The sequence below is a fragment of the Desmodus rotundus genome, chromosome 2 (genome assembly GCF_022682495.2).
Source record: "Desmodus rotundus isolate HL8 chromosome 2, HLdesRot8A.1, whole genome shotgun sequence".
Classification (NCBI taxonomy): Eukaryota; Metazoa; Chordata; class Mammalia; order Chiroptera; family Phyllostomidae; genus Desmodus; species Desmodus rotundus.
The window spans coordinates 187,962,310-187,978,838 of NC_071388.1; the positions used below are offsets into that span (position 1 = coordinate 187,962,310).

The 16,529-nt window shown below is 39.6% G+C and overlaps 1 protein-coding gene across 2 annotated transcripts in view; it reads left to right on the forward strand.

Annotated features, from left to right (window-relative positions):
* The window catches only part of UNC80 (unc-80 homolog, NALCN channel complex subunit), a 179,774-nt gene that overhangs the window by 35,991 nt on the left and 127,254 nt on the right, over positions 1 to 16,529 (forward strand). For both annotated transcript variants that reach the window (XM_045198387.3, XM_053919029.2), the window contains exons 15-21: positions 2,290 to 2,437; positions 4,904 to 5,052; positions 7,212 to 7,378; positions 8,124 to 8,222; positions 11,756 to 11,964; positions 13,101 to 13,207; positions 14,579 to 14,675. In XM_045198387.3, the coding sequence (XP_045054322.2) occupies positions 2,290 to 2,437; positions 4,904 to 5,052; positions 7,212 to 7,378; positions 8,124 to 8,222; positions 11,756 to 11,964; positions 13,101 to 13,207; positions 14,579 to 14,675 (976 nt within the window). The remainder of the gene's footprint in view (positions 1 to 2,289; positions 2,438 to 4,903; positions 5,053 to 7,211; positions 7,379 to 8,123; positions 8,223 to 11,755; positions 11,965 to 13,100; positions 13,208 to 14,578; positions 14,676 to 16,529) is intronic.

Below are 16,529 nucleotides of genomic sequence, written 5' to 3' on the forward strand. Positions count from 1 at the left end.
ATTATGTGTATATGGGGGTATATTTCACAGTAATTAACTTCTAAATTACGAAACTTGGGAACTTTGACCAAGATCTAGATTTTGAGGCCAAAATTAAATTGAAGTAATAATAAGGCAATAAACAGCTGACTTTGTCTCCCCCATCTTCACCCAAACGCATATGATTTTCGATTCTACTGCAGTATGAATAAAGCCTTCATGCTGAAACCGTATCACTCATCATACAGAAGACCGATTCCATGAAATGAAACACTAAAATATAACGTGTCATGCTTTAGTTGGAGGTATAAACTGGCTCTCACACCAGAACCTGTCTTTCTAAACTCGGAGAAAGTACAGCTAGTTGGATCGGAAGCCATTCGAGAGCCTGTTGTTGCTTCTTAGTCCACCATGCTTTTCTCTCCACGAGTCCTGAGTATAATTTCCTATCAGGATGTACAGGCGGCATTCACCTGCCTTCTCGGCTTTGCTGACTTACCTGGCAACACCTCCATTATCTTCTAGCCCAGTTTAATATTCGTTATGGGGATCATATGTGCTTAACCATGTTCACTAAACACATTGTTCATTCTTTAAGAGATATAAATTTGGGAATTTTTCCCTGGAAATGTCTAATTCAAGAAGCTAATTATTTCTGGATTTCTAACACATTGAATTTTCAGAAGGTGCTTAACTTTTAAAACTATTAAGACTATGTCTTAGCTCTACCAGATGAGATCCTCTATATTTTTTTTAAAAAAAGAAAGAGAAAATCATTGTAATGATATTCATCAATGTGCCTAGCAATTCCAGCATGTCCTTCCTAGATTAATCTGATTAACTGATACTCCCCAATTATTGCAAGGGTTTCATCTTTAGCAGTTTTGTATCTCTTGGAGAAGTTTTGACTATTCATTCAGAATCAAACTAGTAAAAGTTTGATATTCTGACTCTCGCTTAAACTTCTCATTGAACTCATTTAGGTATTCTAATAGTCTCTAACTAGATTTGCCTTTTTGGCTGTATTTTATAGAAAAGAAAGGATAATTTGGACTTCAGGACTTTCCAACCCAGCGTTCTAAAGTGCTTTGTAATTATTGCAATGAAGATCTTCACAAATTGTTTATGGAATGATAATTAAATACTTCGTCAGGCAGAATATATTTTATCTAAGTGCTTTGCAAACTTCATTTTACAGTAAGCAACATTTATTTTGTAAGAAAAAAAAATGAGGTTGCTTGAGATCTAGCAACCAGTAACTTTCCTGAAATAAAATCCCTAATTTCCCAATGGCCTAGGACCTAGTGAAGGAAGAATGAAAAAAGTCAATCCACCAGACACTGTGACACGTGGAGAGGTGATGCAAGGTCACAGCAGGAAGCCTATTGCTAATTCATAGTTTCGTCCTTTCAGAAGCTTGCTTTTTCTTCTCAAAATTTCTGAGAATCTTCCTTTGGGCCTTGATTTGTCAAAATGGTGATATGACTGAAATGTTTCCTCCAGTGATACTTCCCTTGCTAAGAGAGGTCAGGAGACCCCCTTGTGGTCCCGGGTAGTACCAGTGCATTCCTAGTCTGGCCTTCTGCAGCTAACGACGGCAGCTTTATATATTCTGGTGGTGGGAATTACCACCATTTTCTCTGCCAGATGGCAAAATTATTTGCTAGAGGATATGAAATAGAACCTTGAGTAACTACTGGCCTAGCCAGTGGTCACTTGTTTTTCATATCCATCAGGCCAACTTTAATTTAAATACCAAGCTTACACATTCAAATGCAGACACGTAAGTAAACAAACTAGACTTGCCTTTACTATGAGCCTCTTTCACGATTCAAGCATCTTTCCCTTTTGGCCACATAAGAGGACAGTGGATACCCACTGCCTACATTCCTCTTACTCCCCTCTGTTAAATCTGCTTCAGTTCAAAGTAGCTGAGCCTGGGAGTGGCATGCTCCTTCCCATTTTTCTAAACTGGGATTCTCCATCCTATCACCTACCTAAATTTGACACTTTGAGCTATTTTCAATGAGACCTTAAAATCCAGATCTTGGTGAAAATATTGAACTCCCTCTGGCACCAATAGCTTTGGTTTTTGCCCAGAGCAGCCCTTCTCAAAGTAAAGGACTTGGACTGCTCAGCCTGTCTCTGCCCACTTCTTACTGAGACAACAGAGGCTGGCAATGCTGGCCAGCACCGGCCAGCAGGGATGGATAGAAGCCATTGCATTCTGAAGGCTTCTGTCTTGGGCTAATGGTATCCTTGGCTTAAGCTGGTACCTGTGACTTTTTCACTTTTCTCCCTTCATTGCAGGCCCAGAACTGCCTCACTAAGCTGTACAAGCTAGATAAGATGCAGTTCCGCCAAACCATGAGGGACTATGTGAACAAGGACTCCCTCAATAATGTAGTGGACTTCTTGCATGCTTTGCTAGGATTTTGTATGGAGCCAGTCACTGACAGTAAGTAAAGCTGAACCGAGTTCAAGTTCTGGGAGAAATCGCTGTGAGGTGAAGCAGATAGCATTTCAGAATTGCACTAAACTTCTGGGGATAGAAGGTAGAAGAGGAGATGTGTGTGCATCGTGTGTGTGTGTGTGTGACAGTGTACAAACAAGAGAAGCTTGTACGTCATTCTTAATGACATATTTGGACCCTTTCTGAGGACAACTTATCTCAACAAATGGGAATTTGGTAAAGCTGTGGCATCCTCACCATTAGTCCCTCCACCCTTACCCTACTGTTGCTCTTTCTCACGTGACCTTCTGCTTTGTGACAACTGAGGCAGAGACCAAGAAACAAGGGCACAAAGTCACAGATAGTCATGAGAAATGAAAAAGCAAGTAAAATAGAACCAAAGACATTGAAATTAAGAACAATCTGACAGTAACCAGAGGGGAGGTGGGAGGGGATAATGGGGGGAAGGGGGAAGTGTTTTCAGGAACTACTATAAAGGACACATGGACAAAACCAAGGGGGGGTGGAAGCAAGGGAGGGAGGTGGGTTTGGCTTGCGGGGGGGTGGGGGGGAGTGGTGGGGAGAAAATACAGACAACTGTACTTGAAAAACAATAAAATAATTTTTTAAAAAGTAAAAAAATCAATGAATAAAATGTAAAAATAATAATTAAAAAATATAGAAATATAGAAATAAAGAAATAAATACCTGTTATGTGCTAGCCATAGTTCTGGGAGCTTTTTATTCATGAAACAAAACAGGCAAGGAAAGTATAGATGTAAACATAGCACTAACACACATTTGATACACACATATATGCTCACATACATACTGATTTTTAAAAAACAGGCAAAACAGATCTATAGATGGGTCCACAATATTTTATATATATTTTAGCTTTGTGGCTTTAAGAAAAGTATAGAGACCCGTGTTATAGGGGGAAACCAATTGCATCCACAATAAACCAAACATCTTTAATATCACTTGATGGCAAATGCAGTAATGAAATGAAAGTGATGTGTGAAGCCTGAGTTGAGTAAAATACACATGTTAATTAGAGCCTAGGAAGAAATAATTTCTTACTATAGGCTTTTGTTGTTTATCTGATACATGTGCAGTAGTAGTAGTAGCTGATTAATTTACAATGAAGATATATTTGATGGATTTTGAAGAAGTTTTCAGTTTGCATTCCAGGCTTTACTGTTTGGGTTTCATATTAAAAGAAAATATTGCTCCTCTGTAGGACCCCTGGAGTAATGTATGTTATCAAAGCTGTTTCAAGCCAAGTGCATTACGAACTGAAAGAAAGAAAGAGAGAGAGAGAGAGAGAGAGAGGTGGGAGAGAGGGAGGGAGGAAGGAAGGAAGGAAAGGGGGAGAGAGAGAGAGAAATGAAGGAAAGAAGGAAGAGTGGGAATTGTGGTTGAGACTGCAAGGAAAATCTGGATAACTATACAAACTGTAAGCATAGACTAGTCTGTTTCTTTCTAATGTAAAATCTAGGGATTGCCCCTTGCCAGCTGACACAGAAAGTGAGAGGGTGATAACAAATTATATTGCTTTAGGGCGATGAATTGCTCCTGGGATTCTTGAGAAGTGGCAGTGGCTCACAGTGAATGAGCCAGACACACAGGTCCCTATCTGGTCAGCCTTGGAGCCACACACACCCTATCCCTACAGTCCACAGTGCACAGGTGGCTCGAAGCAAGCCATGAGGAATCTTCTGCCAAGCCTCCAAAATACCTGATGTGTCCCCTACATGAAGTACATGGATACATGAAAAACTGGCATAAAATGCATAGAGGGTGATGGCCTCAGTTCCCTGGCATTTCACATGTGAATGAAGTAGAAAGAGGAAGCTCTGAGAGACTCGATCTTTCTTCCGTGTATTCCCAGAGTCTCTGGAAACAAGAAGCTGCTGGAATTCCTTTGCAGCTCTTGGCAGGGCTCCGTCTCCTTTCTGTTCCCAGTGCCTGCAGGAGTTCCTCTGCAGGCCCCTCCTGGTCTCTTCCCTCTGCCTGCCCAGCTCACCTGGTTGGCCTCCCTCCTCTCTACCTCTGCCAGATGTAGCGATTTGCACCGAGAGCCAGGGTTCCTCACCACCAAAAAGACTGAATCAAATACATTTTTCTACATGAAAGACCCTTTAGTAGATCATTTTTTAAGTGATCATCAATTTAAAAACTACTGTAGGTCTAAAAGTGTTTCTTAGGGTCAACAGTTGATTCTCTTTTTGGCTAAGATTTATCAATTGAAAGAGTTCCACAAAGTGACAGAATATGACACAATGAAGACTCTGAAGGAGACTATGAGTTGCTCATCTCCAAGTCCGTGGAAAGGTCATTAAGCCAAGGGCATCTTTAATCCTGTTTCTGTATTCCACATAGCCCTTCCTTCCTTTCCGAGGGCCAAGTACTTCTTTACACGGTGTAGCTTGATGGAAACTGCCTTTAATTGGTGCCTTTGAATTCCAGACAAGGCTGGTTTTGGAAATAACTTCACCACAGTGGACAACAAATCCACAGCCCAAAATGTGGAAGGCATTATCGTCAGCGCCATGTTTAAATCCCTCATCACACGCTGCGCTTCGACCACACATGAACTGCACAGCCCTGAGAATCTGGTGAGAAGCTCACCCTTTCTTCCCACAGGAGTGCTCCGCCTCTGCTCGGGGAAAAGTTCTCAGGTCATGGGCCATGGGAAAGAGAAGTTGAAGTCTAAAAGTTTGCACTTTAAAGTTAAAATATCTGTTTTTTCAATGTTACCAGTAACTCATGGTGGAGCCTCAGCAGGTCTCTTCCCCTTGTTACTCTTTCTCCTAACTGCACACTGACTTCACTTCTTCTTCTGTCTCAGAGGTTTCGTGGTGGTTGGTGTGATAGTTGCAAAGTACTTTGAGTCTTTCAGAAAGAAGGTGCTGGAGCTCAGCATGTTAGCTCATGAAATATTCGAGAATGTTTTACCAAGCATCTTTTGAAACCATACTTACTTTAAAAATTAATGCAAATATGCTGCTGAAATTGTTTTCTCTTTTAATAGAAGAGAAATCTGTGTAATCTTTGAGCTACTCTTCATAAATGACTGTGTTAATTAAACCATTGAAGCCACAAGTAGAAAAAGCTAGACTATCAAAGGTTAGTTCTTAATTGCTACCAAGGAGATTGTGGTTTGGGATACTGAAATGTACATCGGGGCTGACAAATGTGATGTCAAGAGAAAGATTCAGGTCTCTCTGGGGAGTGTTTGTCTGTCTTACCACTTTGTCAGATACTCCTGTGCAGAGATCAGTCTGTTTACACATATGGACACTATCTGACAAACCAAGGAAGTCATTTGGTGCTATTCTAAACAATTGCAATTATTCACTTATCTCGAGATAAACAGAGTAAAACCCCAAACCACAGGGAATTTAATTTTGCTGGTTGTCAAATCCACCCTAGCAAGGTTCTTGGAGCTTGAGGATCACGTGGATGCCATCCATGCATTCACTTTGGTGAAAGAAAGAAATAATTCGACAAGCTGATTATAATATATGTGAGAGCTTATGAATCTTAGTGCACGAACTCATGTATAGATGCAATACCGTGTTTGTTAATTTTCTTCAAATCATCTTCAGTGGGACTTTGAACCCCTATTGCAGCAGAATGGCTAGAAGTAGAATCTCAGTCATTGTTGACTTTCCACACCTCACAGAGGGCTGCAAGTCTTAGGCGGGACCTTGGGCCCAGGGAGGCTCCATGGGTTCCCATCATCAGCTCACACCCACTATTTCACATAGTGCTTTCTGTTGCATGCTTAGGTCTGGGCGCTCTGGAGAGTCTGGAACCCTTGCTCTTTGGGGCTTGTCCCTTCCATGCAGAAGCTACCAGAGAGCAGAATGAGCACACAGGGCCTTGCTGCCCATAGGACCTAAAAAAGGACACTGTCTCCGTGTTTTTCTTAGCGGCTGTTCCTTCTGCTTTCCTAAAGGTCACGGGCATGATTGCCTCAGTGATCATAGGTTTTTGAAATCCAAGGCTGTCAAGGTCAGCGTTTTTAGGCTTCTGTGTTCTGATTTACCATGAACCTTTCCTAAGACAAAAAAAAATACAACAACTGCCTTTTTAAAAAAGAAAGGGAGAGGGGGACTTGCTGAGTGCAAAACTTAATCTCTCTCCTCCCAAAAGCCCTGCATGTATTTTTAAATATTAAATCATCAATATATTGGTTTTAGTAGTCCTGCATCATTTTAAGTTCATAGTCAAGTTCACATTCAAATGGGCTGCAACATACATGTTATTTGTTAAATCTATCCAGCAAAATATCAGGCTCTTTGAACATCATCAGGCTCTGTCAGAGTATATAGACTACTTAGCAATTTTACCACAATGATGCAGGAAATTTGGTGAAGCTGAACAAGGACAGAAATCTCTAGTATCAACAAAATTCTGATTGCATTTTTTGCAGACATCTCTTTAGAAATCAAAACTTAGAAAAAAGAATTAAAGCCTTGGAATCCAATAATTAAAAATGCATGTTGATATCTGTCTAATGGTAACAGCGACCTTTCCGAGTATGAAGCATGCTAACCATTCCTCTTCACACGAGAATGACAGGCATGGTTCTTGGTAGTGTAGCTATAGGAACAATGGAGAGAGGCCATTTCATCAGCGCCATCTAAGAAATTGTCTTTCCAGTGCTCATCCAAGCCCCAAAATTACCGTCACTACCTCTCCCTATGAAAATTATACAATCACACAACTATCTTTCTTTCCCCATGTTTTCCTTCTTGCGTCCAAATAGGGTCTGTATTGTGACATCCGTCAGCTGGTCCAATTTATCAAAGAGGCTCATGGGAATGTCTTCAGGAGAGTGGCCCTCAGCGCTTTACTTGACAGTGCCGAGAAGTTGGCACCAGGGAAAAAGGTGGAGGAGAATGAACCAGAATCTAAGCCTGTAGGCAGTAAAAGGTTGGAAGTTTATGCTCTCTGAATATTAGTGTTTGCCTGTGTCTGTAGAATATAATCTTCTGTTGCACCATGCATGTGGTTCCCCACACAGAGTGCAACTCCAGGGCAGGGATGGTGGGGCTATCTTCCATAAGTGACCTTACTGGTGGCGGGCCAGCTGCAGTGTACAGAAGGAATGAGTTTGCCACCCAGTAAGTCCTATCTCTGTGTGAATCAGAGCTCCGTTAATCTCAAACTTACATAGACTTGAACTTCACTTCATAGCTCTTAATTATGTAGTAAAATTTTGCCTGTTTTCATTTCTTCTATAGATCAGACAAATTTTTGTCCAGAAAGGAAAAGCAATTACTGATATCATATCATCCTGTTCAGTAAATGATATTGTTAACATGACAAAATGCAAATTACTGACCGGTGCCCTGTTGTTTTTATTTTAAATTAACATAAATTTATTGTATGCCTATTTTATAAGAAATGCCACTTAGAAAGGTTAAAACAAACTTCAAAACTTAAAATACTGCTTGCAATGAATGACTGTGAGCAATAATGGTGGTATTCTTAGGCAGTAAGGTAGCTAGGTCATGAGGCAAACGGTAGGATATAAATTTCATACCAATGTAGACTCTGGTGACATGGGGTTTGCAAGCCATACAGGTGAACTGTAGCAGAGTGTTATGAAGCATAGGAAATATTGAGAAGTGGTGTCCTGCTCTGTTGTGACTGGTGGAATTTACCATTTGCGTAGGTCAGAGGCGGGAAGCATAGTGGATAAAGGCCAGGTGTCCTCTGCACCAGAGGAATGTCGCAGCTTCGTGTCTGGTCGACCCTCACAGACTCCAGAGCAGTAAGTAGCATCAGTTTTGTGTCCAGTGTAGTGGGCTGAGCACTTCCCACTGGAAGAGATTCTGTTTTCCAAACTGCTGTTTATCATTTTTTTTGAACTTTGCCTTGCTTCTGCCATTTACTTTTCAGTCCCAAAGCCACTAATCTCTGCAGTTTCAAATCACAAATGACCGACCTCATGCCAACAGGATACCTCTGATATAAGTTTATGTCCACTTTTCATAAAGGCAAAATCAAAAGCATCTTGGAGGTAGTATCCCCAGAAAATGTGAGGGTTACTGTAGACACCACATAAGCAGCCTAGGCTCATTTGCATTTATTCTTCTTTTGAGGACTATTTACACAAGTGGCGTGATCAATAATATTTAAAACATGTACATCATTTTATTTCCCAGAACACAGATTTAGTATTAAATGATTATCCTTCTAGAAGTTCTGGAGATATTGTACCTTTTATGCTATCCTCTCCCCATAATCTAGGATATTATCTCCATCGAATAGGACCTTGCTAATAATCCACAGCAAGCAAACAAAACCCTCAAAGAACACATACAGCTCTTACAGCTTTTCAAAATCTGAGAGACTGCCCCCAAATGGGTGCAGAAAAGTGAGAAGGTACATCAGCTCTATAGGACCATGTGAGTTTTTGCTAACTATTAAAGCTCCAATGCCTAGATGGGGTTTGACCCATGGTAAGCACTTAATATATAGCTGAATGAATGAATGAATGAATGACAATCAAGGAAAAGATAGAATTGAAAGATTACCATTAAACTTTTATTTTCTTTAACTTTTTCAAAATTGAGATTTAGATTTTTCTTTAATGAAGTCTTCAAGAACATTCTAAAAATCCAAACATAAGCTCTAAGGGAAAAAAATTAATGTGAAAGGCAAATCTGTAGCTGAATAGCCATAAGACAAGTTAAAATTTCTCTCACACAGAATCTGTCCAAAAAAGCAGGACTTTTTCCCAAAATAACACTAGCAACTATTGAGCTAACCTGATAAAAAAAGATCCAATAGTAATTTGGATTTTAAAAAATAAAACCATTTATTTTTATATGTAATTTAGTTTTCTAGATTACAAAATATTCCCTTTCTTCAGTATTCTGTAAAGCCCACCTGATTTCTCAGCATTTAGCACCTGTCCTTTCCCCTCGAACGAAGATAACATGTTTTAATGCGCCTGTACATAAAAATTTCCACTGGATGTCATAGAATGTCAAATATGGGGCTTTTCCCTGAGTGGGTCCAGGAGACGAGCATGCCAAACGTCTTCTGTTTAGCTTAAAGAAAGGTGAGTGGATGAGCCTGTTCCTCCCTTATGTTCTCTTTCTCTCTCCTCCTCCTCCCTCCCCACCCCTTACCCTTCTCTTCTCCTTCTCCCTCCTAAAAAAAAGTCACATTAACTGAGCAATATTAAAAGCAGTTTTATATGCTCATTTCTCTGAAACTCATTATTGATACACACTCATTGGCAAAGCTGATAAATTATAGCTTCCTTGAATATTTTCCTATTCAGACCATGTAGTCACATATGCATCATTGTCTTCCACACTCTCTGAAGGTAAGAAATGCTTCATGCTTTGTGATCACTTCATAAAAATGACTGAGAAGTCAAATTCAAAAACACCGATTTAAATTCACACCACATTTAATAAACCCAATGCCCTGATTTAAAATAAGACAGCTGTCAGAGGGGAGTGCTATTAGGGGTGTGAATGAAAAAAGGTAAAGGGATTAATGAAAAAATGTATTACACATAACACACAGACACTGAAAACAGTGTGGCAATATCCAGAGAGAAAGGGAGCAGGGGGTTGGTGGAGGTGGGCACAGAGGGGGAAATGGGGGCAGAAAGAGACTGCGTGGGGCGATGGGCACACGATGCAGTGTGTGGAGGATGTTTGTACACTTGAAACCTGAATGGTTTTGTGAACAAATGTCACCTCAATAAGTTCAATTAAAAAAAAAACAAACAAACATTAGTTAGTTCTCTGATGAGATTTTGAGAGACAAAATACAGATCCCCCTATAAATATTTCTAGAAAATGATTGCTTTATACAGTACTATCAAATTTTGGGCAGATTCCAGATTCAACCCCAAAACCTAGAATCCCACAAATTTTATCATGTTTCTAGAGTATTTTCTATGACCTTTTCTTTCCAAATTACTAAAGTGATATATATTGCTCAAATTGATGAATGTGGAAAAATAGAAAAACATAGAGAAAAATAGTTTTAAAACCAGGATGCCATCCAATACAGATACTCATTGTAAACTTTTGGTGTGTTTCATTAGGTACATTTCTTAGTACAGATACACATAAACTAACACTCAGACACATGCTTACATGTGTACTTTTTTTTATTAATCTGGTGTTGTCCTGTTTAGTTAATTTGATCAGTACCATTTAACTTTGCAATATGTCACCAACATTTCCCATATCGGTAGTTTTCTAAAATAGGCTTTTAATGACTGTGGAGCGTGTCATTATATGGAAGTCTCATAATTCATTTAACTGTATTCCTAGAATTGAACATTTAGGTTGTTTCCCATTTTTCAGTGTTGATCAGTAATATCTCAGTGAGCATTTGACCTTATACGTTAGCGTGTTGTTCCATTTCCTTGTGACAGCTTCCTGGAGGTTGAATTTTTCTGTCATGGGTGTATATATGGGCTTTGGATAACCAAATTCCCTTCCAGAAAGGTTTGCTCATTCTATCTCATTGCTGGAAGCATGATAATAACCATTGGTTTCCTTTTGGTTATAAACACCATAGTCTTTGCCAATTTGAGGAGTGATAACAGGGATCTCATTTCAACTGTCTTTCTTTCTCTTTTTAAAAAATTCCTAGTGAAATGAAAGTCTGCGTGCTATTGACCACTTGTTTTTTTTCTCTTGTGGAATACCCTAGTCAAAAATCTCTTTGAAGAGGTTCCCATTTGTCTTACTGAGTTGGACTAATATTTTTACTTTTAAGCCTTACTTAAGTTTCTTTGACTTAAGAAAGCTAAATAATTAGGCATTATGAAAATAACAGTGAACAGTCACAGGATGATGCGTCCCCTGGGTGTGGTGATGGCATATAATTTATTCATTTATTCCAATATGTTTGTGAGTTTTTTCCATGTAAAGAATTACACAATACCAGAGTAGGGGTGGGGAGGTGAGATCCAGTACTGCACATGCCTCAGGGAACATCACATGCCAGTTAAATATTTACTGACACTGTAAGTGCTTCTGCTGTTATGACTCACACCTGCAGATGAACACCTGCAATAATATTTAGTCTTTTTACTAAGGTTGAAAAAAATGTCAGTTTGACAGCTGAGATATGACTGTTTTCAAGAAGAGCTCAGAGACTCAACCTTGGTCTTCCTCCTTCCACCCCCACTCCTTCCAAATCCCAGCCCTTGAAAGATACCTGAATGAGTCGCCTATTGTGCCTCATTGAAAGAGGCTTGAAAGAAATTTAAGAGAATTTCACAAGTGTCTCAGATGTTTAACTCTCACCTCTGCTTGCTCGCAGTGATGAACAAATGCAAGGGGGTAACCTGGGGCGGAAAGATTTCTGGCGCAAGATGTTCAAATCCCAGAGTGCAGCCAGCGACACCAGCAGCCAGTCGGAACAGGACACTTCGGAATGCACCACTGCCCATTCAGGGACCACCTCTGACCGGCGGGCCCGATCACGGTCCCGCAGAATTTCCCTTCGGAAGAAGCTTAAACTTCCCATAGGTAAAAGTATGTCTGTGTTTATTTATGGATTCTCTTATTCCCTGCCATGCCCTCAAATAAACTCATAATCAAAACAGAGCAATGCATGGTAGGATGGAGAAAAGAAAGCCTTCAGATCAAAGGCTGAGGCTGACTACATTCATTTATTTATTCATTTTTTTAACAGATATTTCTCAAACTGCTACTTTGTGCTTCTACAGTATGCAAACATTATTTTAGGCAGCAGGGATAAAGTGGTGAGCAAAATCACACAGTGCCCGACATTGCCGAACTTCCAGTCTAGAAGAGAGGACAGTCACTAAAGCAGATAATCATACAACTAAGTGCAGCTGCAAACTGTGGATTTTATCAGGGAAGTACACACAGTGCATAAAGGTATGCAAAAATGAGGCCTGACCTCAGTGACGGAGGTAGGGGGAGCAGGAATCAGAGAAAGTCTCATGGAGGAAGAAACACTAAGATCTGCAAGACACTTAAGGGAAGGAGGAAGGGGAGCACTCTAGGTGGTAGCAATGAAGTGTGTGAAAATATTAGGAGGGAGGGAAATGGAAGAACTGAGACAAGGAGAAGAGGGGTGTTACTCTGGTGGAGCCACTGGGGCCAGAGCACACAGGTCAGGTGGCCCATTTATTCCTATAGCCCAGATGGGATGTTGAAGAGGAGTAACATAAGTGCGTAAACTTTTTCTAAAAGATCACAGCGTGGGAAACATACTGGAGGGAGGCTGAGTAGATAAGAGAGATCATGGTCCAGGTATTAGGAAGAGTAGCTTGGACTGGGTAGGGACCATGTGGACAGAGAGAAGTGGTCAAATTTGAGAGGTACATGGAAGGAAAATCAACAGGACTTGCTGGGAAATGTGAAAGTTGTCAAGGAGAAGGGGGCACGTTATGGTTTTACTCACCTGAGAGGTTTAGGTTCCTTCTGTCCTGGTCTTACTTGGTCATTTAATTTTACAGTCCAACACTGAACATTTAGATTCAAAGCATATACATTGAACACAATTTCTTTTCACTTCATTTACACCAAGCCATGTAACTTTCATTGCTTGTTGGGTACATGCTGGCATTTCTGTTTAATCCATTTGGGAGAAAATGCTATAAAGGTCTAATTTCCAAAAACAAATTATTAAACAGGAAACTGGCTGAAGCGATCCTCCCTCTCGGGCCTGGCAGATGGTGTGGAGGACCTCCTGGACATCAGCTCCGTGGACCGCCTGTCCTTCATCAGGCAAAGTTCCAAGGTAAACAGGACATTACTGATGTGAGGGAATTTTGAAGTTGCTGTTAAAACATGTCAGGGCTGAGAAATACTAAACACCTGGAGAGACCAAGGAGTGTTAAAGAAACTCTCTTCAAATGGAACAAATTTAGGAATCTTAGATGAGCAATGAAAACTAAGATGTCTTACTAAGTAGTAGATGATCGAAACTAGGAAGTAGACTGTCATAAAGGAAAAAAGGAAAAGTGTGACAAAAATTTATATAAAATTATGATGCAGATATAGATGTGTATGTGTGTGTGTTACTCCCCAGCTGTTTTTAATTTTGAACACACATGTCAAATTCCTGACATCTCGAGCCCATTTCTAAGGATACAGTAATTCTATGGTGATTCCTTTTACACATGCACACACACACACACTCACCCCATTTATCCTCCTTCCATTCCTTTTTCCTCACCGGAACCATTCTCCTTACTGAAAAAGATAAAGAAACTCAGGGTGACTTTCCCTGGTAAGTGCCTCTTCAGAATACTGTTAAGCAGAGCAGTAGCACACGATTTGGAAAAGGTAACAATTCTTAGTGAAATCTGTTTCTTGTAAGAGTCTTTCCTATGAAAGATTCATGGCCTGGTCTCTGCAATTTTCAGCATATGATCAGTTACATTTCTTTAAGTACAAATTATTTGCTTACATTCTTTCTTTTTTGACTCTCACTAAAACCAGTTTCCTTCCATCTGTTTTAAAAGTAATATTTTCAGATTATATAAAGAATGTAGCAACATTATGAGACATTTAGAAGATATATTTATAACTCACCCTTCACATTCTTTTTGCTAAAAAATTGGCCAAATATTTGAGAGTCTGTGAGGCCTGTAGCCTCCTTACTTTGCTGCAAATTTTGCTTACTGTTGGCTTATGGGTAAGTATGAGAACACTTTTAATTCTTACAAAAAAACATGTTATTGCACCTTATTTGTAGTGCACATTATAAACAAATTTATACTGGTTCTTCCATAGAGATTTGAAATCTCTGTTCTGCTTTTACTTTGGTCTGATTCTCAGTTGTGGTGTTGTGTGTAATGGAGAGAGATGGCTTCCTGTTTCTGACTCAGAGTTTGGGCTTTATTAAAATTAAACTCTAGGAATACCTCAATTTTTTACTGTTATTTTCATAGTATCTGATTACTTTAGTCTATGACCAGGATCTTCCTTCAAACCATAGTTATAAGTGATGTCGTTTTTGGCACATGGAAATAAACTATCTTGGCTAACCAGATGCTGAAGTCAGAGAAGCCGAAGTAACCTTCATATTCTAAATGTGTTTTTCAAGGCAACTGTTAGTGTAAATGCAAAGAATTGAACTTAGTTGTCTGACTTTTTTTTTTTTCAGGTCAAATTTACCAGCGCTGTAAAGCTTTCTGAAGGTGGGCCTGGGAGTGGGATGGAAAACGGAAGAGATGAAGAAGAGAATTTCTTCAAGCGTCTTGGTCAGTGTTGTGCAGCCTAAGAATTACATCCAACTTTAATCACACAGAACAAAAATTTGATTAGATAAAATGGTCCATTTTCTATTTCCATTTTCTTCTTTTAAAGATTTTGCTTATTTACTTTTAGAGAGGGGAAGAGAGGGAGAAAGAGAGGGAAACATCAATCAGTTGCCTCTCTCACACCCCCAACTGGGGATCTGGCCTGCAACCCAGGCATGTGCCCTGACTGGGAATTGAACCAATGACCTTTCAATTCACAGGCTGGCACTCAGCCCACTGAGCCAAACCAACCAGGGCAATGGACTTCCTTTTTAAAAAATCTTATTAAATTTTTTGTGGTAACATTTGTTAACAATATCATATATGTTTCAAGTGTCCATTTCTATGATACATGATCTGTATATTGCACTGTGTGCCCACCACCCAAAGGTAAATCTTCTATCACCATACATTTGGCCCCCTTTAGCTTTTATTACCCCCCAGCCTTCTTCCTTCTGGTAACTACCATGCTGTTGCCCGTGTCTATGAGTTTCAGTTTTATATTCCGCATAGGAGTGAAATCATACGGTTCTTAGCTTTTTTCTGAGCAGCCTCTCTTCTGGGTATCTACCGGAAAAATTTGAAAGCACTTATTCACAAAGAAATATGTGCCCTGTGTTCATTGCAGCATTATTCACGGTGGCCAAGACATGGAGACAACCTTCTATACATGATTGGATAAAGAATACTTACTCAGCCATAAGAAAAGATGAAACACTGCCATTTTCAACATGGATGGATCTTGAGAATAAGTGAAATAAGGCAGTCAGAAAAAGCTAAGAACCCTATGATTTCCCTATTTCAGACACATTTCCCTATGTTTAGGAACATGCACTTTTCTTAGGGACATACACATTTCCCTATTTTTAACCAAGTTGTTGATATTCTTAATGAGCAGGACAGATACAAAGATGTAACTCCTAGAACACTTCTAGGTGACTTTTATTAAGTAACAATTTGTGGTTTCAGTTTTTCAGACAACCATACACTTAATTTACTAGCAATCAGCACTTCCCACCTCATTACAAAAACATCACAAGACTTAAAAAAAACCCAAAAAACCCTCACTGGCATCTTTAAGATGTAGTTTAGTTCAATGTGATGTATTCTTTATAAAACTACAGTACAGTAGTTTCTAGGATTACTTCATTTTTGTTTTTTTTTTAAATACTCTGACCTGTCTAATTATTTCACAGAATTTGACTAGGGCCCACATCAAACTTATTAGTCTATGGTCTCAAGAATCTTTCTAACAACAAGGACCTTGGTCGTTTTCAGCCCTTTCGCCCTCTTTCCATTCCTCATAATATTCAGAGGAGATACATCTCACGTTCAGAGACATCACTACTATAAAGAGACATTTGCGGTGGTTTGGAGGATGGAGTGTGAAGCTGAAATGTCTCCTTCAGTTACGTGCTGTGTTAGCTGGATGTCATAGCTGGATGAGTGTTGTGATCACATCTCTCTTTGTTCTGTGCACAAGCGTGTAATTTGATGGACCTGAAGCTTCAGCTCACAGAGTAGGATCTCTCATGTTTGGTGCCTTCTCAATGAAGCTTTTCTGTAATTGCCCTTTGTGAACTTTTCTTCTTAGTAGAAAGGATGAAAGCAGAATTGAGTTGTTTACCCTCCTTTTGATTCCCTTACTTTCCCTTCCTTAAGTACTAGGCCAATATTTTTACTTTTACTCTTGTTCCAAGCATGTTATCATAGCATTTCTCTTAAGCCTTAGTCCATTCTAGATTTTGTTTTTTTCACTACATTCCTACAGACTGGGGCCATTGGTTCATGTAGTCTTCACATTCGATTCACAAA